The 23383-nt window shown below is 42.5% G+C and overlaps 1 protein-coding gene and 1 long non-coding RNA gene across 12 annotated transcripts; one reads left to right on the forward strand and one right to left on the reverse strand.

Moving 5' to 3' along the window:
• Positions 1–17397, forward strand: RNF6 (ring finger protein 6). 11 transcript variants are annotated; one of them, XR_011328955.1, is made up of 7 exons: positions 391–2542; positions 3908–4117; positions 4668–4775; positions 5997–6115; positions 9676–9750; positions 13728–13989; positions 14383–17397. XR_011328955.1 is itself a non-coding variant. In XM_069808126.1 (6 exons), the coding sequence occupies exons 1-5, from the start codon at positions 2479–2481 to the stop codon at positions 9701–9703; spliced, it is 612 nt and encodes a 203-aa protein (XP_069664227.1). In that variant the 5' UTR covers positions 391–2478; the 3' UTR covers positions 9704–9750; positions 13728–17397. The 11 variants fall into 11 exon arrangements, 9 of the variants coding, with proteins under 9 accessions (XP_069664221.1, XP_069664225.1, XP_069664227.1 ...); XR_011328954.1 differs by having other exon boundaries at positions 16684–17391; XM_069808126.1 differs by having other exon boundaries at positions 9593–9750; positions 13728–17397.
• Positions 14537–23296, reverse strand: LOC138690146 (uncharacterized). Its single transcript, XR_011328956.1, has 3 exons — positions 23190–23296; positions 22997–23115; positions 14537–14641 (listed from the first exon to the last, which is right to left on the reverse strand). It is a non-coding gene; the product is annotated as an uncharacterized lncRNA (long non-coding RNA).
• Between the last annotated feature and the right edge of the window lie 87 nt (positions 23297–23383).

Genomic DNA, 23383 nt, shown 5'->3' on the forward strand with positions numbered 1-23383 from the left:
TTGCCGCTGGGGCCGCCCTCGCGCCCTCGGAACCTGCGCTGGCGGCTGCCGGCAGCCGCCCGGACCGCAATCGGGGCTGGAGCGCGTCGCTCGCACACCCAGGGGTCGGTTTCGTTCCGGCGTTAGGCGGCGGTTGGTCCTGCCGCCGAGGAGGGAAGGGGAGCGCGGAGCTGGGCCGGGCCCGGCCGGTCGGCGCCGCGGACGGCAGGGCAGGGACGGGCTTTGGGGTCTCCCCGGCTGCGCTCTGGGCAGACTCCGCCGGGGCTAGGCGGCGGCATGGACGCCTCCCCGGTTTGTCGCAGCGGGTGACGCCGCTCCCCGGCGGGCAGGGGAGACGGGGGGGGGTGCGGGCGGCGCTGGAGGGAGTCGACCCGACCGGCGGCGGTTAGTGGCGGGGCCCGAGCGGGGAGTCTGGGGAGGAGAGAAGCGGGAGGACACGGGCTGCCCTGCCCTGTTGTGATTGGTCGGCGGCCGCGAGCTGGCCAGGTGATTGGGCGGGAGCCGTGTCAGTCACTCCCCTCGTCCTCCCCTCCCCCAGGCGTCTGGCAACAGGCGCTGTCTGAGGCGGCGGGGGCGGCCGGGCCGGGGGGCTCGGGGCTCCCTGCTCCCGCCGGGGTCCCCCCGCGGCTCCCCTGCTCCCCCGGGCGCCGGGCCCGGCCCGTGGCCCCCCCTGGGGGTGGGCCGGAGAGCGTGGGCCCGGCGCGGGGCTGGGATCTGCAGGCCCTGATACTGGCCGGGGGGCGGGCGGCCTCAGGCCCCGGGCTTGGATCGTTTTGGGGTGTCCTGCGGCCTGTTTCTGAATTAGCTTCGGATTCTTCCTTTGTCTGCCTTGCCTTCCCCCTCCCCTTCTTCCCCAGGCTCTGTGGGGTTTTCTTTCTGGGTTTGGGTTTTTTTTTCTTTTTTTTTTTTTTTTTTCCAATTCGGTGAGATCATCTCTCCTGGAGTCTGCAATGTGACAGAAATGCTAAATAGCCCTGTCGCTCGGGGAGGCTTCCTCATCTAAACTCCGTAGTCGTCTCACTTGCAATCAGGTGGTAGTCTTTCCGAAGATGAGTACCTAATTGAATTGGGGGCAGCAATTCATGGAAAGAGGCCAAAACCTAAAAGCATAAGGTATATATTGCTTAGATAAAAACGAGTGTAAATCTTCAAGAATGGGCCAGAGTAACTATGAATTAAAAACTAAAGGAGTTAGTCTTAGGTTGAAAATTCTAGAAAATGTAGATAAACTGTTGGCATGTGGCCCCTGTTCCTTTGCAAAGGAAGAGTAATCCTGAGTCATAACTGAATTTCAATTTCAGTTTTTTTACATCTTAGTAGTTAATACCCTTCAACTTTTCAATACTCTGAAATATTTTATGTGCCAAAGTACTTCACTTTGATGCAGTTAATACCCTTCAACTCTCACTACTCTGAAATATCCTAAGTGCCAAAGTACTTAGTTTTGATGGCGTTTGATAAATATGGATAGTAGTTGTCATCCGTGCAGTTATGTTAAACAGATGGGACAACCAAACACTTCACACTTCTTACTGTTTCTGAGTCATTTAAAGAGTGTGACTAATCATCCTACCATACAGTTGTCAACAAAACAGTAATTTTTTTCTACCACCCACGAAATCTGAAGAAGAGACTTCCAGATTTTCTGTGGATGAGAAATGAAAAGTAAAGAGCCTCTCTTTTGAATAACAGTTAAAATTTAGATTGAGGGGGACTACACGTGATGGACTTTTCATCTTAAGAATTTATATGTCATTTTTTCTGTGGAGCAATATAGTGATATACCCAAAAAGTCAGTTAACTCACTATGACCATCATCGGGCAAACAGTAACACCTTAGTTGTTTTAAGGCTTGCATCTAAGTAGCAACCTTACCTGAAACTAAATGAATTTTATCTGTCCTCTTTCCCTTGCCTCCTGTGCCTGTGTTGAGTTGAGTGTAAATCATCAAGGACAGAGGCACTTTAATATTCAGTGCGGTATGGATTGGGCATTTTCATGATAATAGTCAAGTGACGGGTGTCATCAGGGTAATAATAGTGCTAACTGTGTGTTGTTGGCAGGGTGGGTGGGAATTGCATTTGTTTTGAGGAAACCAGGGTAGTAAGACAGAGAGCTGGCTGAGAAATATGTGTTTAGAAATGTCATATGAGAAGTGACCCGATTTGAACATAGCCCTTGTGGGAAATGGAAGTCAGCAGTTACCTACAGCTTGTGCGGCTGAGCCAAGAGGGCGATAGTAATTTTTAAACCCCCACAAATATTACGGTAATAGAAAAAGTCTTGAAGGGGAGATACTCAGATTTGATTTCTTTTAAGCTAAATAAGTTAAAGAGCTGGGAGGGAAGTATTAAATACATCAAAATGCAGTATTTGACAGAGGAGGCAGATGAGCGGAAAGGTTGATTGGGAAGAGGTGTTTAGAACTGTAGTTGCCTTTGGGGGGGGGCAGGGGGAAGATGGGGAGAGAAGTAGCATATGGGGTGGAAAATGAGGAGACCAAGAATGCATCAGAATGGATCCCACAAAGAACATAAGAAAGGTATATTAAATGTATGCCAGCTTCTGCTGTTGGCAAATACATTTTCGGATTCTTTTTATCTGTTGGCAGCATTGATAAAGATTTGCTCTTTCTTGAATGTATGTCTAACAGGTTTGGTCTGCTTTCTCATCACCTTTCTTGTGAAGACTAATTACTGATTGGGAGTGTGCTGAGAATGCTGTTCTGTGTTTTCCGCATAATTCATACTTGAAGTGACTTTGATATGTTCATGAATTGACCAAAAAAAAAAAAAAAAAAAGAACTATTTACCCAATAATTTTCTCCTCACACACAGGCAGAATGGTGCCATACATACTATTGTTTTTTTTGGCCTGGTGATCTCTTTAGAGAAGTGATCTCTTTTTGTCAGGTGTCTGCCTCAGCAGGTGTTACAGATGGCTTTTATTAAACAGGAAGCCCCGTTGAAAGGATGACACTTTCTCTTCTTTCAAACTGAATGTTGAAGAACAGGTTTTCTTTAGAAAATAGAAAAGTTGGGGAGTGGTCTGAGAGCTGATCTGCCCAGGATTGAGTCCTAACCAGAGAGAGGTGGTAATGGCACAGAAGTCAATGAAGATGATGCCTCTTCCTGACACTGGAAGGTTATTCATGCCTTCTAATAGTGTAGTCCCACTGGCTGAATATTTGAAAAGTGATGAAGAACTGTGGGTAAAGTATAGCCCTTTCTCTTTTACACCAGTTCTCTGGAGATGAGTATCCCTTTGCTAGCTAATTCTTGGATTAGAGAGCACAAGGAAAGTATACAAATAATGTAAGAATGTCAAAAGAGCCAGTTCCACCAAAAATGACTCTGTAGGCTTTGTGCTATGTGAGGGGTAGTACTGACGGAGATACTAATGTAGTCTTACCTGCTTATCAGTGAGTGTTTCAAGTGGAAGATAGTCTTCTCTAAGCAGTAGTTGTGGTTGTCAGGAGTCTACACTGGATAATTATAGTCCAGTAATTAAAGAACAGTGTTTTCAATGACATTTTAGCTTTAAAAATACTTTACGCTGCTGTTGTGTTTTGCCTGGGAGAAGGGAAATACATTTTATGTTATTCCTTTAACTTTCTAGAATATCCTTATTTAGCTAAAAAATCTGTCATTGCTTTTTTATTTTAAAGTTGCTATACCAACTTGTACATCCTTTCAGTGAGCAAAGGGGACTTCTAGCTGTTTTTCAGCAAGCTAGAAGCAAAATACTTGCATAATAAACTACACTGTTGACTTGGCAAATAACATGGAGCTTGGCTCACCTTAATCATGTTTAGCTATTAATAAATTAATTTCATTGAAAATATTGGGAACTCTTTACTGTAAATTACTGTGATTGCTGTGCAGTCTAACCTTCTGGTTTTGTTCAGGACAGCCTGGCATTATTATGGATCGCTCTCGGCACCGTGCAGGAAATGGCAGTGAGCAGGCACCTTCACGAGAGCATAGTCATGGAGAAGATGAGAGACAACGACAGCTGGAGCGCCTCGGTAGGGAAGAGGCATATTACCAGTTCATTAATGAACTCAATGAAGAAGACTATAGGTTAATGAGAGACCGCAACCTGCTTGGCACTCCAGGTAAGATGCGGATACCTTCATTAGAAAAGATGTAATGTGAAGTAACACTACTGCTGTCAGGCGCTGCATGTGGTTGTATGACTCAAGTAGCCTGATTTCTGTGGCTTTGTAGAAAGGAAAAAATGCTCCATTTCCATTCAAAATTAATGATGTTCAGTAAAAATTAACAACTTAAGTAGATACTAAAGCTGGAATAAAAATATAACTCTTTCAAATGCAGCATGTCCATATATAGATAATATCCAAACCCAGATAACACGAAAGTATATCTGTTGGTATGTGGCAATTTTGGGGGCCTCTGGAAGTTGGCATGCTCTTGACAGACCTTCAGCATCTTTTTTTCCTTCCACCCCAGTACCTATTTCCTTTGTTATCTGTGTACCTGCGTTACAATCTTACACTAGTGCTGTTTTCTTTTTGGTTTCATTAATTTTACCTTATTTCTGAGGACTTCCATTCCAGATGAAAAATATTGTTATTTCTGCATGGCTGTGTTGAGCCAATAATAATGTCTTATCTAACAGTGTTACTAAAATGTAACTTATTTCAGGGGAAATAACAGCAGAAGAGTTGCAGCAACGCTTGGAGGGGGCTAAGGAGCGCCTGGCATCACAGACTGATCTGGATAACAGAGAAGGTGAAAGTAGAACTGTTGGAGGTAAACATCATTCATATATATAGATACACATAGCATGTGATGCATCAACACTGTTCTGTGCAACTATTTAAGAGAAATGCTGATAGATTTCAGTACCAGCCATTTCACGTCTTGTTTTTGCTTTGTGCTTCTGCATTGTTTGAAAAATATGAGAGATGTCCTAACAATATGAAACCAAACTTGAAATACTTCATGAAAACTGATTTATGTAAACCACAAATTACTGTCTCCTCTTTCCCTGGTTTCTCTTGGCTAGTAAACTTAATAGCGCAAAAATAATTTTCATTCTTCTAATTCTTAAAAGGTTTTATCGTGTATTAGAGAAGTTGGAACAGAAGTTAACTAGGAAACAGTTAATCTTTCCACTGTTTTGTTGTTTTTGTTGTTTCATTTCCGCTTGTTTTAATGGAGTGAGGTTTGTATTATGTGCACTATCTGTCTTCTCTTCCCCAGCAATATTGGCTTCATCATTTGACCAATTCTGGTCATATTTAGGAGAGGAATAGGCAACTTGGAAACGAAGATGCCAAAGCTTTTGCAGGTTTCATGAAAGTAGGGAGATGGTGAAGTAGGGAGAGCTGAATCTGATCCCTTCAAGGGAAAACCTTCACTGTGATCATGACCATTGGCTTGCTTTATGCACATAGTTAGCACTAACCACAACAATTGTATCTGTTCTTGTAGTTGGAGGAGATTTGGGAATGGAGCTGTGGATATTGCAGTAGGAAAAGAGTATATTTGCACAAAAGGAGCAAATCTGTCGAAACCATGCATCATTTATTCCACTGCTTATAGAAAACAATTTTTAACTTTTTTTTCCAGAAGATGACAAAATCTGTCATGCTTTTCCTTCCTTTATCAAAATTAGTTGACTAGGATACCCTCAAGTTGATAGCTTAAGCAAGGGACAGATATTGGACAAATACAACTAACTTTGGACCACCTGAATCTGAACACTTTCTCAGAAGAGGCCATCTGTGCTTATTAATTTCTCTGTGTATCTGCTGGTGAGACAAAAATTCTAGGTTGAACTGTTGAGTTTTGTTGACGTTTTCACATACAGCATATTTTCAGCAAAATTATGTTAGCATAGCATGCTAGCTGTCCTGCTACTGTGTTGTTTCTGAAGTCAGGGCCTAGCAAGCACAGAGGATTTGGAGTGCATCATAGTATGCTGAGCGTGCAGTTGTATGAATGTTTGCGCTTTTTTGTTTCTCTCAGATTCTGATGTTCTTGGAGAAAATTCAAATGGTGACTCTTTGCTTGAATGGCTGAACACATTTCGTCGCACGGGAAATGCCACTCGCAGTGGACAGAGTGGGAACCAAACCTGGAGAGCCGTGAGTCGAACAAATCCAAACAGTGGGGAGTTCCGATTTAGTCTGGAAATCAACATAAATCATGAGCATAACAGTTTTGAAACTGCTAGTGAGGAGTATGTGGGTATAGATAGTAGCAGAATGTATTTAGAAAGAAGACATCAAAGAGCTGTCAGTCCAGTAACCCCACGAACGAGGAGCAGGACTGCAAGAGAGGGAAACAGTGAGGCTTCAAGCACTGCAAGGACCAGGTCTGTAAGAAGTTCCGTGGCACAAAGCTCTGAAGCAGCCTCTCGTCCAGTCTCAGGGAGGCTTAGGAGTAGAACGAGGGAGTTGACAGGTGTTTCCCAAACAAATACTACACGTAATAATTCTGCAGCTACTGGTGAACAAAGGGAAACACCAGAAAGAGGTACTTCTACAGGAGTCACAAGAGGTAGAGCTAGAACTAATGTTCGGAGGAGTACAAACCAAAGACTAGAAATTCTGCGGCTGAGGTCTACCTTAAGTAGTCGAAGCCGCTCTCCGCTGCAAAGGCAAGGTGATACTGCTCATTCTGAGGAACGTGGGCAGAGGCAGGAGAGAAATGCACAGCAAGGCAACAGAAGTAGAAGACAAACAGCTCAGCCTTCTCCACAGCCTGCCGAAGAACAAGCAAGAGGTAACACTCAGAATCCTCAACTTTCTGGTGTAGCCCCATCCTTGGGAATAACTTTGGAAGAGGAGGAATCTAGTAGGCCAGTAGCTGCTGTTAGAAGGCATCCAACAATTACATTAGATCTCCAAGTGAGAAGAATTCGTCCTGGAGAAAATAGAGATCGTGACAGTATTGCCAGTAGAACTCGTTCTAGAGTAGGAATGGCAGAAAACACAGTTACCTTTGAAAGTGACAGTGGGGGATTTCGGCGTACGATATCACGATCAGAACGTGCAGGTATTCGAACCTACGTTAGCACTATACGGATACCTCTTCGTCGGATTTCAGAAACTGGGCTTGGTGAACCTTCATCAGTAGCTCTTAGATCAATCCTTAGACAAATTATGACAGGCTTTGGAGAACTGAGTTCTTTAATGGAAACTGAATCTAACTCAGAAGTGCAAAGAGGTGGTCATCACTTACCAGATGTGCAGTCAGAGCAGAATAACTCACATTCAGCAAACAATAGCAGTGATCCAAGTGAAGTTTCATCTAGAAATGGGCATGCAGTAGAAGGCAGCAGGGAAGCAAATGGACAGAGTGATGATATTCAACGCTATGGTCGCAATAATGAAAACCAAGATAACAGGCAGTCTCAGGATGCTAATAACCTAGTAGAAAATGGAACGCTGCCCATACTTCGACTTGCCCACTTCTTCTTGCTGAATGAAGACGATGATGACGATCGTTTAAGAGGTTTAACCAAAGAGCAGATTGACAATCTTTCTACCCGGAACTATGGGGATATTCACACTGAAAATGAAATAAGCAAAACATGTAGTGTTTGCATTAATGAATATGTAACAGGGAATAAGCTAAGGCAGTTACCTTGTATGCATGAGTTTCATATTCATTGTATTGATCGCTGGCTTTCTGAAAACTCCACTTGCCCAATTTGTCGGCAGCCTGTGTTGGGGTCTAATGCCACAGAAAATGGCTAGAATTATTTATACTGCTCAGTACTCAAGGATTTGCTTCTGCTCTATTTATGATGAGCCAGATGGAATGAGTTGACTTACATAGGGGTCCATTTGTTTGGGGAGTTTTGTTAAATTTCTTTAAAAATGCTAGGAAACTTGTCTAAATCTAGCAATGTAAATACTATTTTTCTCCGAGTGCAGATCTAGGAGTATGCATAGAACCAAATGATATCGGTAAAGTTTATATTTTTTTAGGTAATTTTGTTATGCTAAGCACTTTTGTAAATACAGAAATGCAATAGTTAATCAGTCCTGCTTAATGTATGTTTTTTTAACAGTGTAATGGACTCACTTTATTTAGATGACGAATTGTTTCACACAGACCCACCACTGTGTTGAAAAATTAGTGTCTAAATAGCCATTCACTAGCTTTTTGTTCTAAGAACAATTTCTTTTACACAGAGTTTCTTGCTGGACATGTTTGCTAAAGATATTTAAGTTACTTGAAGTGCTCATTTTAATAGACTATATTTTTTTTAACATTGAAATATCCTTTCCAAAAACTTGCCAATTTGGTTCTATTTAAAAAATTTTATGGCAATTTTTGCATGTGGTTTTACACAATGCTTAATGCTGATGAGTTCATATTCAAAAGTGGATGGGTTAGTGACATTACAAAATGTACATAACTAAATGCTGTCTTTGACAATCTCTGTCTTTTCAATGCAGACAGCAATCAAATCAATAATAATTCTAAGAGGCTGTGTCTTACTGAACATGACATTTGCTCAAAGAACAAATGAGCGCTGAGGAAGCCTTTTTACTGTTCCAAATTACTCAGTTGATATTCATGGGTTTTTAACTGCCTTAGTTTAAAGAGGGAAATATTTCCTTGACCATTATATTGTCTACAATATGCATGATTTGTGCATCCTACTCAGAAAAACGAAACAAAGGCTTGAAGTGTTTTTGTACAGAAATTTAAGGTACACATATAACATTAGTCCTCTTAAAACATGTCTGAGGACCAAATGGCAAAAGACACTAAAAAGGACAAAATAAGCTTCCCTTAAAGTCCCCAGATTACTGTATAATTAGATATTAAACTTTATACCAATAACTTATAAAGAAATAAAGTTGCAAAGTAAGTAATTGAGGCTTTGTGTGAATTACTGTTGAGCTGTATCCTGTAGATTGGTAAGATTTATCATTCTTGATGTTCAGTTTCAGTTCTCACTTCATTCTTTCCCCGGTTTTCCCCAGCTGTGTGCTTGTGTTTCCACAACGTGTGTGAGCTGTTACGGTAGATAAAAATGCAAGGCAAAGCACTCTTGGGGCTTCTGAAGTAAGCTGAACGTTATAAAGCTCATCTGAGCAATATGCATCTCAATCCTTAGAGAAAGGCAGAATTGTGCAATACTCTTATGTGTGTGTATTCTGAGTGGTAGAAAGAATACTTAAAGTGAGGAAGTCCTACTGACTTTCTCTGCCTACAGATGGCCTTGACAAATGCACTTCTGTGCCAGGTGCTTCAATTAAAACATCTGCTTATGACATCCTTGAAGGGAAACTATAAAATCCTGTGTTAAGCTATTGGATGTCTACTTCAGTTTTGCAAGTGAAAAACTTGTGAAAAAAGTTCCAGAGAAGTGCTTCTTTTTATTCCTAAAAGTAGCTCTAAGAAATCCTCTTATGAGATTTAGATGAGTTTAAGGATATGATTAAGATATCTTCTGATGTGATTTGGACTGCTAATTATTGCAAACATTGTTGACACTTTTCTTGAGTGCCTCCTTAGCCATATTAAAGAGTGAGGAGATGTAAATGTGATTGTCAGACCTAGCTTATATTTACGTTCTTTTTTTCTGTTACTTCTGTTAGCTCCTGATGTTGACAGTATCTAAATACTTGGCTGCCTTCTCCTACTTCCTTGTCTCCTTATGGTTTTCCTTTATATTTGAAAGCTGCCTGACTCAAGTGCCACATTTGTAGAAACCTGTCTTTGGCTTACCATTGCCTTGCTGGTCGGTTCTTTCAAGGTCAGTTTTAACTTAAATCCTTACTGTAGGGGATTTTTTTTTTTTGTACTGCATTTTTTTTAACTAACTGGTTGGAATTGTGCTCGACTCCTACACTAATGCACTAGGGGTAAAGGGAGATTCCCTGTGCCTTCTTTGATTCAGATGGGATTTTACTGTGTAACCATAAGAGCATAGTTTCGTACGTTACAAGATCCTGTACGACAGGGTACTTGTAATTGAGCTGCTGTGGGGGAATATCCAAAAGTACAGTGAGAGCTTTCTGTAGAAATCATAGGCTGTTGGATAGGAAACAAAGTGTCCCATACTGTATTTCTGTCCTGCTGCATGCGAATTGTCAAGTACTTACTCTCCATTGGAGAGGCGTGTCATTTGTTCCTCAGCTTTCCCAGCAAATTGTGTTGATGGGACCAATTAAATCTCAGTGGTTCAGTTTGGTATTGGCTTCTGTTACCTGCGTTTCTGTGACATTCCTTCAGTTCTACACATGCACCCCCAAATACTATTTTACCTTGTCCGTGACTGGGAGTTTCATGTTCCAACAGTCATATCTGTGTTCAAGAGCTTTGTTAATTTACTCTCCATGCATTTTCTATCACTTCTCAAAGCCATCTGTGTTCTTGATCTCTGTAGCTGCCCATTGCAGTTATACAGTTTGTCTTCTGTGAGCAGTACTTGTTTTATACTTGCTTTTTAGTATCTTATGATCCCTAGTTCTTGTACTGTAAGAAGCAATGTCACCATAAATAACACCTTTCCATTCACTTGCTGGTGACTTAGCCCATTCTCTTTTTTTTTTTTTAATAATTGAGGAGTCATTAATTATTATTAATCTCTTTTTATATAGAAGCTATTCTTTCGAAACTATTCTCGTTCTTTTGAAGTGGGAGGACTTGTGCTCATGCACAATTCAAGATGTGAATGCACTAGGCATTATATGGTGATATAACAACTTTTTTTTTCTCCTCTGTCATCTTCCAAATAATTCCTAGTATTCTAGAGTTACTTTTGATTGCTGCTCAACACTGAGCTGATACGTTAACAAGTTATGCAAAAAGATTTCACAGTCACTTTCCTGAATGTTAATTGCTAATTTAGCATGGATTATTGTATGCTTTTTTGTGTACTATTGTACACTTTTTTTTGTTTCTCTTGGATTATTTTGTATGTTGTGCAAGTCATATTTTCTCATCCTGGGCACCCTGCATCCTGTGATTTGTCTTAGCTTTTAATACCCCAATAATTCTGTACCATTTGCAGTTTTTATCACTTGTTATTTCTTTTTTTCTGATCGTTTGTGAGTATGTCACATAGCACAGGTATTTCAGTAGCAATGCCTTCTACATCATAGTTTAACCATTTATTTCTAGCTATTTAATCAGTAATTTGTGAGGGGTTTGAGGGTTTTGTTTTTTGTTGTTTTTTTTTAGTACAGGGGGACTAGAGGTAAATACATGAAGAATTTCAGAAAATAATATGGTAATTGTCCTTAAGCTGATACTTGTTGAGGAGAACTTGAAAGCTAAGTACTTAAAAGTAAGTACTTGAAAGTACTGACAGAGTGAAGCTTGTTTGTTGATTATTAAATTCCTTCAGTTATCCCTGAATTCCATCCGATTAGGTGAGGTAATAACATATTTTATCCTTTCTTTTGCTTGTAAAAGGGCTGAGGAGAGGAGTAATATTTGCTTACTCTTTGTGTATTTCATGTAAAGGTGCAATAGCCTTTGCCTATATCCTTCACAGGACAGCTTTACAGTGTTACTACATGTCATTAAAAGAAAATCTCTGATACATAAATTAGCACAATGATAAGATACTTTGTCTACTCAAGTTTGTAATATTAGAAAGGCATCAAAGTATATTTGTGCATCACATTCTTTGTCAAGAGCAAGATGCAGTATGTGTTGCTGTCTGCTATCGCTGGAATAAGCTGAGGTCAGACACTAAAGCAAGTGTGTATGGGTAACATTGAGATCACTTGCTTAGCTATTAGTAGCTTCATTTTTGCAGTTTCAGTCAATTTTTGAGTGAGTTTAAATGCTTAACATTTTCAAGTGGCACAGGATAGGTTTATTTTTAAAGAGCTTTTGTAAACAAATATGTTAAAGGTAGAGATGTCTGGAAAATGGATTGAATACGAAAGTGTTTGAATCCCATTTGTTACTTAGAATGAGATCAGCATTTTGCGTACTATCCAAAATGTGGTTTTGAAAATGTCAGTTTCTAACATGTTATTCGAGTCGGGAGATACCAATATTTATAGCTGGGTTTTATTTAGTCCTTTTCCACAAAAAGAAATAATGAAGCTTAATGTTCAAATTCTGGAATGCCACAGGTTTGTTCTGTTCTTTTTTTGGTTGATCTCCAGTAGACATTTTCTATTGGTCATCTCCTGCTCCAGCGTGCACAGCTATAGGTACTGGCATCAGGCTAGCTTTATCTCTGGAAGAAGTAAGTGACATGTTAAATGACTTTTACTGGTGACATTGAGAAAAGTAATTTATTTCTATGGAAATAAATAGAAAAATGTGGGCAGAAGTTTTAAAAATAACAGTTTATTTAGGTTGACATATTCAGTTCATGTCAACTGGCAGCACTAACCCAGAGCGTCTCTAGAAAGCCTTAATGCGGAAAATGACCCGGAGAGCTGGATTGGACAGGGCCTTTGAAATTATATAGAGAACTATGAGGCTGAGTTGATAGGTTTTTCCATTTCTTGCATGTGTGATGCTATCAGTGACTTTCTAGCTGCTATTATGGCCCTGTATGCCTCTCTAATAGTGTCTTCTTTAATAATACATGATGTAGAAATGGATTCCTGTGTTACCAAATAACTGCAAACTGGGCAGAAGTGTTTTAATTTCATTCTGTTCCTCTGACTCTTTCTAACTTCCTTTTCCTTCTCTTCCATATTCATTAGATCTTTTTGTACACCTGTAATAATTTCCAAGCTTTTTTCATTCTTTCATCTTGGGAACAGACTATTTCCGCAAAGTAATTTCCGCTGGCACTACTGAAAAGTTATGTGAATCATGTACATGTCTAGAAAGGGGGAGAGATTTGGGATAATAGGGGCATCACTCCTCCTGGTTTTCCTAGTCTTATTTTCAGAGTTTATTGAACACAGAGAATAGCTCCAAAACTTAATACAAGGGCATCATACTGGTTTTGTGTTTCAGTAGGTCTGTGACATATTTGTACCCTAACAGTGATGTTTGCTTTATACTGCACCATAAACCAGAAAAGCAACAGCAGAGAACTGTGAAAAGCAAGATGTACAACATGTATTTGCAGTGCTGTGACCCGAGAGGTTTGTCAGACACTCTAATCTGAATTAAACAAAACAAGAAGTTATGACTTGTGCAGCAGCATTGCTGTGATAGGTTGCACAACCTCTCTTGGCTTGACTCGGTGTCAAGTGGTCATTCTGTTCATGTTTTCAGATCTTTAGAAATACAATGAGGGAATTAGTTAATTAAGTGGTTTGTTGTCTGGTGTACAACTGAATTATAAATGTAGCCTTTTAATCTAAAAACAACAGCTAAATGGAAAACAGAATGTGAAATATGATAGTTTGCCTGGAACATACAGGATAGGTTATCAGGCTGGTTTTGGCATCGAGCATCTTGGTAAGCTACAGGCATGGTTAAATTATGTTAATATAAATATGACAGTAAGATTTGGCTTAGATGTGGCATAAACATGGCTGATTTGTACAGCCAAACAGAGTTGCACAGCCTAGTTCTATTAATATAAGGCAGACTGTTAATTAGTATGAAAAATAAATATTTAAGTACATAAAGAAAGGAACCAGAGGCATGCGTGAGAGGACAGTTTTCTGGAGCTGTTGACATGACAATTGGCAACATGCAAATTTGGAAGTATGAAAGGAGATGGTAAATTATAGCAGGCTATGTTCTGCCACTTAATGCCTTTGCCTTGATGGGAAATAACCATTCTGTTTTTAAAAGCAGATGCTGTTTCCCTGTGCCCAAGCTCCTGCTGAAGTAAGCCTGTGCAGTCATGTAGTAACTACCAAGTGACTGATCAGAGCCCAACCAACCTGGTGAGGAAACCAACCTGACCACCAGGCCAACTAGGAATGACGAGGAGAAGGACACAACAACCTGCAGCCAAGTGAGGAAGCGGTGGACCAAGATGATAAGCAGAGTGTGCAGGGCGATGCGGACAGGACAAACCGCTTAAGAGAAGAGAGTTGAAGTGGGGTCACTCCAGGTGTGTGCACACAAATAAGGAAGGGCCTACAGGACAGGGTGGTGGGGACAGATGTCTTACCTTCTCTGGGAAATCAGCATCTCAAGTGCCTGTAGACCAGTGCACACAGCATGGGGCACAAGCAGGAGGAATTAGAGGTCTGTGTGCGGTTACAAGGCTATGATCTCATCAGGATCAGAGACGTGGTGGGATAGCTCACACCACCAGTGTGCTGCAATGGATGGATACAGGCTGTTTAGGAAGGACAGCCCAGGACGGTGATGGGGAGAAGCTGCCCTTCGTGTGCGAGAGCGGCAGGAATGCGTGAGCTCTGTCTTGGGATGGATGAGGAGCTAGCTGAGAGCCTACGGGCCATAGCTAGTGGGCAGACCAACATGGTCGATGTTGTACTAGGCGTCTGCTATGGACCACCTGGTGAGGAAAAAGAAGTAGATGGGACCTTCTTCAGACAGCTGGAAGAAGCCTCATGGTCACAGGCCCTAGTCTTCGTGGGGCACTTTAACCACCCTGATGTCTTGCTGGAAGAGCCACGCAGCAGGGCACAAACAGTCTAGGAGATTTCTGGATTATCATTTCAGAAATGATGGCGAGTATTCTTGCCAGTTTCCTCATCCCATCAAAATTTACGGACTATTTCTTTCAGTATACACCGCTGAAAAGAAACACTGAAGTTAAGTTGATGGAGGGGTTGTAGGATTTACCAGTTCCTGAAGAGGCTTTGAGACCTGACTCTCCTTTTGAGTGCAGTGACCATACGTCAGTGCAGTCTGCAGGATTTTAAGAGAGAGAGGGGGCAAATGGCAGAAAGCTCTGCATTATCGTTATCCAGTCATACACTGTGGTTATAACTATGGAGCTGCGTGTACCCAGCTTTGATCAGAGCGGCATACACAACAAAAGAAATGGGCACACAACGGTGCAGTATACAGAGATGACTCTTTAAAATAAAGCATATCATTTGCCCTCCTGAGATGCTGTGCAGCTAATCTGATTTCAGCCTGTACACAGAAACCATCAACAACAGGCAAGTACTGCCCAGTGTCCTGCAGCCTTCCCTCAGCCTGCTCTTGTTACAGCGGCAATGAGGTTAGCCCACCTTTTGGATGTGCAAGGTATCGCTGGACTCTGACCAGTCTAAACGAGACCTGGAGCACGTTCACCAAATGCCAGCTCAGTGCAAGTTGCTCCTTGGCACTCCAGAAGGTGTTTATCCCACCATTAAATTTATCTTTAGTGTAATGTAAATTGCCTGAAGTGCAAAAAGGAAACATATACACAATAAAACAAAACAAACACAGCTTTGATTTTCTTCTACAAGTTGAACAGCTATAATGGGATATGGGGGATCACTTTGTCCCGTTATTTTAAGCAGTCCTTTATGAAGGCCTGACTTCAGGCTTTTATAACCCACAGTTGGGGTTCTTGTCTTGAGTAAAGTGGGACAGATATAGTATATCGCTTACTTCTACTTCCACGAAAAGCACTTTCATTTTTGCCTTGAACCTTTCTGCCTCATCTTTCGTATTAAGCCTTCATCTAGGCCAGTTCCATTATAACGTACTTCCTTACGCAACATTGGTTCAACTCTGCTGAACATTAGACATAACTTATACAGACTGTGAGCTCTTTTTGCAGTTCACAGGGGTTTGAGCTACCTTAATAATGGCTCATCCCGTTACCTTCAAGCATGCGTGCTCAAGAAAATGTTCTCTGTTGCTATTTTAATACAGAGGTCTTGCCCTTATCTGAGTGATACATTAATAGAGCACTATGGTTGCTGGTACTATTCCTTTTACTGATTCTTGAACACATTTTGCATGCAGTTTATTCCATTTGTTCAGTGTTAATACTGTCCATATAAACACTGAAAGGATAAGAAATGCCAATATGTGTATGAGCGTAGTTAGTGTGTAGTTAGTGTGTGTATGTGTAGCAGTTAACTTCAATATGCACACAGTGAGAGTAAAGAATCATATTCCTTGCCTAACACTGTAGGTTGTGTCTCTGTGTACGCACATACGCATATATATACATAAGTTGAATTTTGTAGGAAAAAGCATATATTCATAAGGGAAAAATATAAGCATCATAGCGTAATGATTAAGTTAGAATTATTGCACATCTGAATTCAGGTCCTTCTGTTGGGCTACTTTAGCACTGTATAGACACAACAGTTGGGGGCTATCCCCAGTATCGTGACAGCTGAGACCTTTTTCCTATTTAGACTGTTTCAATTCCATTTGCTTAGTTTGGTTTTTTTTGAAACTTTCTGTTTGATGTGGGACTGGAGTAAAAACGCAAGTTTGGGGTTATTTCAGCAAAAGGTTTCTAATTTTTTTGTTTTCCTTGTACATGCATCTAGCCTCCCAGCTGATTTCAGTCACTCAACTCACATCACGCCCCTGCATCCGTACTGCGCTCTGGCCCACCACGTGAATCAAGTTATAGCTCCTTTCCTGCTTCGCCACACGGACCAGGTTGTGAGATGCCCCTGAGAGTAATGCAGTTTGAGACACCCAAGCCCCCAGAAGACACCGTGATGTGATTCCTTCTAACTTCCACGGTGGCAGAAGTGGGGTGGGCAGGACAATTTGAATAAGATGGACCGTTCGGGAGGGAAGCGCGCTGAGAGCCCAAACCCGGCCAGGTCTCTCTGCACTGCCTGGACCCGCTTAATCCCGATTCAACCTTCAGTTTCCAGGATGAAAACGTGTCGGCCAGCAGGCGAGGGCGCCAGACGACAAGGAGCAAGGACGACAAGGCGTAAGGACGACAAGGAGCAAGGGCTGCCTTGGCGGTGCTGCCCGGAGCACAGACCCGTCTCGGAGGAGGAAGGTGACCCGGCGGTACGGCCCTGGGGGGTGGGAGGGGGGGAAGCACGTTGCTCCTCCCTCCGAGCCGCAGCTTCTTCTAGCAGGGAGGGCGAAAAATAGAAAGATTGGGGAAGAAAGGTTTCCCTTCCTGCTGCGCTGATGGCCGGGGCGGCCGTGGGAGGGAGGGGAAGGCAGAGCCGAGTTCGGCATTACGGGGCTGCCTTTGTTTGGCTGGGCGTGGGAATACTGACGGGGTGAACATTTTAAATGAAACTAAGCAAAGCCAAGTGCTAAATTCATCGACTGCAGTTTTACTGGCACAGCTCTCGGGCGGTTACCTGGTTCTTTGCGCCCTTTAGCAGGCGGCGTGTCCCCAAGCCCTCGCCCACCGGCGCAGCCACCGACGCCGTGCCAAACAAAGCGGCCGAACGCCGGCAGCTGCCGAGCGGGCAGAGCCCCCGCCGGCAACGTTTCGCCTTCCCCCCCGCCCTGCAAACCACACGGGGCGACGAGGGATAAAACCCCAACCGCCGCTTGGGATTCCTCCCCAGCCCCCGGTGGGAGGAGGCGGACGCGGAGCCCCGGCTGCGGCTCGGCTCGGGCTCGGCTCGACTCGGCTCGGCTCGGCTCGGCTCGGCTCGTCCCCGGCGGCGGGAGCTCTCCAGGGTGCTGAAGCGGCGGCGCCGCTGCCCGCCAGCCCCCGCGGGTGTTTGCCGGCGGTGGCCGCAGCGGCACGGCGGCTCTATGTTGGGGGGGAATCGGGGGTCCCCGTTAGGGTTTTGTTCTCCCGGATACCCCGGCCGAAGTCACCGCCTGTCTCTGCCAGGGGAAGAAAGCTCAGTTTGCTGGGCAGGAGACGGACGCGTTCGCTGAAGAGCGGAAGGGCAGTGAGCAACGTGCCCTTTATCCTCGTCAGCCAAAACGCTGCGAACGAGGAGTGCTGGGAGTTTTGGTTCCTAGAGTACGCAAAATGCCCCTCTGCTATATTAAACTATATTTCAGTGGTTTGAAAGTTATTTTTTTTACTGTGGTACATGACATTTAAATTTTTCTGGTATCTAAATATTTTAAATAGTGTCTAAATCACAGGTACACTATATACTGAACTCTATTTCCAATCAAATGATGGCCTGGCCATAATAGCCCTATTTTGGGACATTTACACACTTGCTGCAGAGCATGGTTTCATCTTAACAAGTTCTCTCCAGCTTCTTTTCAGTCTTTCTGAACATATCTGAATGGGACCAACTTTTGCTTTTCTGCATTTTTTTACAACAGTACAAAGTGAGCGCCATCAAATCAGCATGGCAGTATTATATGCATGCCTTGGATTCCCTTTGCACCAATCTCACAAAGCCAGAGAATATCAGACTCACAGCTAGCAACCTAGCCACGGGACAAGGAAGTGAGCAACAATAATGAAAATACACCCCATGCATTTTGAGAACTATTTACGTTCTGGAAATTAATCTCATCTTAAACATTTCTTCATTAAGCTTTTCATTACTTCAGTATTATCCTTCTTTTATTAAGAATACATTTTTTTCTTCATTACTAGTTAATTACAAACTTGCTCAGTATAACCTGGGGGAATGTCTAAACTACGGTCTACTGTACCATATGTCCTTTCTGTGCAAAGCATTTGTAAGGGTTGTTCTACACACAGTTTTCCATCAATAGCCAGCCTGATTAATTCCTTCTGTGGACACCATTATCATGGAATAAAAATTACTTGTTCCAATTTAGCTCACTGCATTTTGAATGTATGTTTAAAAGCATACAAACTCAGAGTTATTCTGGTAAAGTAATAACACTGATGTTTGTTTCCTGAATTAACTTGCAAGTATGAAGAAGCTCCAACAGTTGTTATGATAAGTACTGAGTCTTGAGTATACTAGAAAAAAATACTTTTTTTTTCTTTATTTAGTTTCATTGGTTTTGTTAGTGTTACTATAGAAAGGGCTCAGCATTTTTCAGTTTTTCAGTATTTTTAAGGCAAATCACAGATCACCTCCTGCTACAAAATGGGTACCCATTTCACTTTCCAACATGTCAATGTGATTATTCTACTTACTACAATTTTGTTTACATGTGTCATTATTCAAAAGTCATCTGGAAAATCTTGATGTGCCTGGCGCTGACTATTTTCCATTGGATGGAAAATTTCAACTGGAAGTAAGATGAAAGAACTGTGTAGCCTTGAATGAGATTTGAATGGGACTTGAAAAATGAAGATGGCTACATTTCCAAATCTTTGACCTTTTTTCCCCACCATTGCGCTGACAGTTAATGGTTTACCCTTCCTCCACCCTGCCACCCCTCTCCCATGTACCCACTGCATGTGCAATTCATCGTAATTTTTTTCCACCTTTGGGTTAAATCTGTGGGCTATGGTTAACTCCAAGAGCAGTGTATTGTTGAGTGAAGCCCCTTCTGCACTAGAAAGTAGAGGAGACTACCAGATCCTTTAAGAGGTTACAGGTGGGCCATGCATACATTAATACATATTCATGTATTAATGGTCACATCCCATATTAGTCTACAGAGGTACAGCCTCTCTGTGAAGAAGATCCATAAATGATTTCACATGTTTTCTTAAGTTGAGTGATGCTAAGCACACTTTCTGGATCTGGAAGTGGCTTCCTCTATGAATCTAGAAACAGCAAGCACTGGCTTTTTGACCTTTTTTAAAATGTCATGATGAGTGACAGAGAACCTCCCATGTACCTCAGCATATAATTAGCATCATGCTGGTTTTGATCCTATGCACGTAAGCAAGGGCAAAGCACCACAGCACAAAGATTTGGTTTAAGAGGAAGACAGCCTGTTGTGGTTTTTTTTAAGACAGCAGAGTTAGACAAGCAGAACTTGCATGCGATTACTCTAGTCCTGTAGCCCAATAACAGCATTGCTGGTAGGAGGCCACAGGCTTTGTACTGACTTTGCAAGGCCTCGGGACTGAGACTTGTTTTGTCTGAGATTTTCTCGACCTGTCTTTGGCTTTCTTCTTGCTTTCTTTAGCTGTAACAGCAACATCTCTAGTGAGCAGCTAGCTATGTCTAACTGTTTTACTTTTGCTTAACTTTGTATGGTACAACTGTAGCTTTTATGTGGCGAGTGACAAGAAATCATATTGCGTAGAATGAGATATTTATAACTAGTATAATGATGTAGTGTAGAGAAATACAGGCCTGGTATGACAGCAGAGTGCCCTGAAAGTGGGGAAACAGGACACTGTAGAGGAGGCATAGGATGATAAAAAAAAGGGGCATAGCCTTGGCACTGGAGAACTCAGGGCTATAAAGAGCTCTCCAGCAGTCAGCTAAAGCAGTGCAGACCTGGGAGCTGGGCAAAACTGGTCTAGGGATAACAAAAAAGAACAAACAACAAGTATGCAAAATACATAAATGGCATCACATATAGTAAAATTGGATGTAACGTGGAGCTGTAGACAAATGAAGAAAGAGCAAGGTGTAAAGGTGTGTTAAAAACCGTATAAAAATAGCCCCATAATAGTTCTTTGCTTTTCTCAGCAAAGAACTTGTTGGGAAGACACCGATGGCCAGCTGCAGCCCTGACACCCACTGCTTGAGGAAGGCTGGCACTACCAGCCCTAGGTCCCAGAGGGGCAGCAGAAGGGCAAGCACACCACCAAAAAAAGGGCAGACAGGAAGTGTGGCTACAAAAAAATGAACATTATTATTTCTGATGTTTTTTCTTGTAACAGCATTCTTTGATTTCTTTCTTTTTTTCTTTCTTTTGCTGTAGTAATTAGCTCTCACCTAATAGTTCTTTGATTAGACTGTCAAGTTTTCCGCTGTACTAATAATAAATTCTGAGTAAGGTCTGTATCTTTTTTTTGTTTGTTTGTTTGTTTTTTTCCGAACCAAACTCTGTGCATAACGTTAGTAATTGGAGCAAAGGATGCATCTTTTGGAAATTTGGGCTTAACAATCTCTCCAAGGTCCCAGACGGTATCTGGCACAGTCAGAAATAGAATAAAGATATCCTGTCTCCCAGTCTGGCACATTAACCACAGGACCATTCTTCCTGCCTTTGCTTTATTTATTACATTGAAATAATTATTATGCATACTGAGCTCTTTGAAAGTACATTGCTATAAATACTAGAAAAGTGAGTACATTGTAATTTGAAAAATACCAACTCCTGTTTTTCGGTACATCATTCAAACCATGGAGCCATTACAACAGACCCCAGGGAATCATACTGCCATGACTCAGGGCCCGATAATACACAATTTAGTGCACATCAGCGCTATGACAAAGACAGGCGTTGCATAACAAAATGACAAAGGTGAGTTCTGCACAGCTGAACAAGCTGTTTCCTTTCTCAGAACTCAGGGCTAACCTGCTACTTGTCAGCTGGTTACTAATGAACGTGAGCTTTCAGAAACACAACCAACTCATGTTCACCTCTGGACTGCACACTTAGCTTTCCTGCGGGCCCTACTCTTAAGCCTGCTGAGCAGGACTCAGGTTCTTTCTCAGTTACTGAGATTATCCTGCACACCCAGTTTCCTTAGACACTTTTGCAGTCCACTTTCTCCCCTCGACTTCCCATTAGACCGCAGTGTACGATTATATCAACTTGTGACTGGAGACAGATACTGCAGGCAGGTCCTCTGATGCTCACAGTCTATGCAGGGGCAAAGATGTTTTTTCTTTCTTCCATACCATTAAGCATCACTGAAATGCCTGGTCTCTAATGCTCAGGGATCTGCCCTCCACAGGGATACATCTCAGGCTTGTTGTGGTAAGTGTGGGTTGGGTAATTAAATGTCTTTGAGGAGCTCGAGTAGTCAAGTTTATGTGACAGAGTAGCCCTGCGTAGATGCAAGCCAGATGGCGTGTTAGCTGGAGCACTCTTTGAGAACACTGAGGGCACGGAGGTGAAAGCAAGTGCAGCGTATGAGAAGGAGCGAATGCATTTAACTGCTGCTTGGGCTTGCAGGCTGACAGGGCTGACGGCTTACAATTGACAATACTTTCAGCGTACAGTAAACAGTTCACTCGAGGATTCATTTCTGAAGAAAAAGTAAACATGAAACCAGGAGCTGCCATTCTTTTTTGGTCCTTTTTTGGAGCACTTTCCTTGACTTTGATCTGACAGCTTGAACCCAAAGCAAACTCGACTTTAGTTTGTCTACTAGCTAACAACATATGTTAATTGATTTTCTGTTCTCCAGGGAATTCCTATGGGTGCAAAACCACTGACCACAACAGAAAATAATTTGTGGAGAGGCGAAAGAGTAAGCTGATGGAGAAAATCATGTTCATGAAAATAACCAGCTCCATGTCATGGGCTTAAAATGGGAAAAGCACGCAGGAACACCAGCATTCGGCATTGCCCTTACCAGATGATTTCATTCACAAAAGCTCTTGGGCCAGCCTTCTCCCAGAGTGATAAAATCCACAAGAGTAAAAGCTTCTCACAGGCCAATAACGTGTCTGCAGCAGTTCTGTCACAAAGTGAACATCTCTAGGTGGACTATGATGCAGTCAGTGAAGTGAGTGTAAAATGCTGCAGTTCTATGCTACTTTGCATTTATGAAGCGCAAAGTGATTTTTCAACAAAATTTCTATTTGCAACTTTTTGTGAAGTTGTAGCTGGAAAGTATCAGTTTCCATATTATATGTGAGAACACCAAAGTACAGTGAGGTTCAGCGGTTTAGCATTATTTATGACCTTTGAAGCAACACCCAAATTCCCCATTGTGTATGCCAGCCAACTCTGTATGGTAGAGTGGTTTTGATACAGATTTAGGGCCATTTTTCACAGACCGTCAAGGTACTGGGGACCATTTCTTATGCAGTAGGTCTTCCCAAAACTCAATACATCCTCATCCCGCGGGAGCTTCTGCCTCATTTAAACCATCCTACCTCGAAGCTCACCTAGTAGAGAAGGCAACCCCTTACGATGTGGCAACCACTGCTAGCTATGCCTGATTGAGACCAGCATCTGTAAAGATCGAAAGGCTTCTTTTCAGTTATTTTTTGCCCTTCGATTTCTTTGCTTCTTTGCCTGTCCTTGGTAGGCAAATTCTCAGGATTGCAAATGTTTTGCACAGAAAGGTGATGTGCTGTGAGAGTTAGGTGGCATATTGATTAATCTTTCCTCTATTTCTTTTTTTATCCTTGATTTACCAGATATTTTAAGTTGAGAAGGAACTATACCTTTTGTGAAGAGGCTGGCAGCATGCCACAGTGATGAAAGATGCCCTTGTAACTGGAACAAAGAAGCCCGCTTAGGGATCCTGATCCCAGCGGCGGCTTTGTTGGGATGCTCTGTGTGCCTAAAACATCAGTAAAACACAAGTTTCAGACAGACACCTCAAAAAAACCCACCCGTGCCCCGAGTTCATCGCACCTCACGTAATGATTCCCGCCGGGTACATGGAGTTGCAAGAGGCTGCGTTACCACAGGAGAAGCACTTTGCTGAGGGACAGATGGCTGCAGGGACGTGAGGCAGACCGAGTCCGTTTATAACCTACAAGCGGGGACAACAAAGCCGGGCCAGGCCGTTCCCTCCCCTCTGCCCGCCGGGAAGCCGCTGTTTCTGT

This window comes from Haliaeetus albicilla, chromosome 20, assembly GCF_947461875.1.
Source record: "Haliaeetus albicilla chromosome 20, bHalAlb1.1, whole genome shotgun sequence".
Classification (NCBI taxonomy): domain Eukaryota; kingdom Metazoa; phylum Chordata; class Aves; order Accipitriformes; family Accipitridae; genus Haliaeetus; species Haliaeetus albicilla.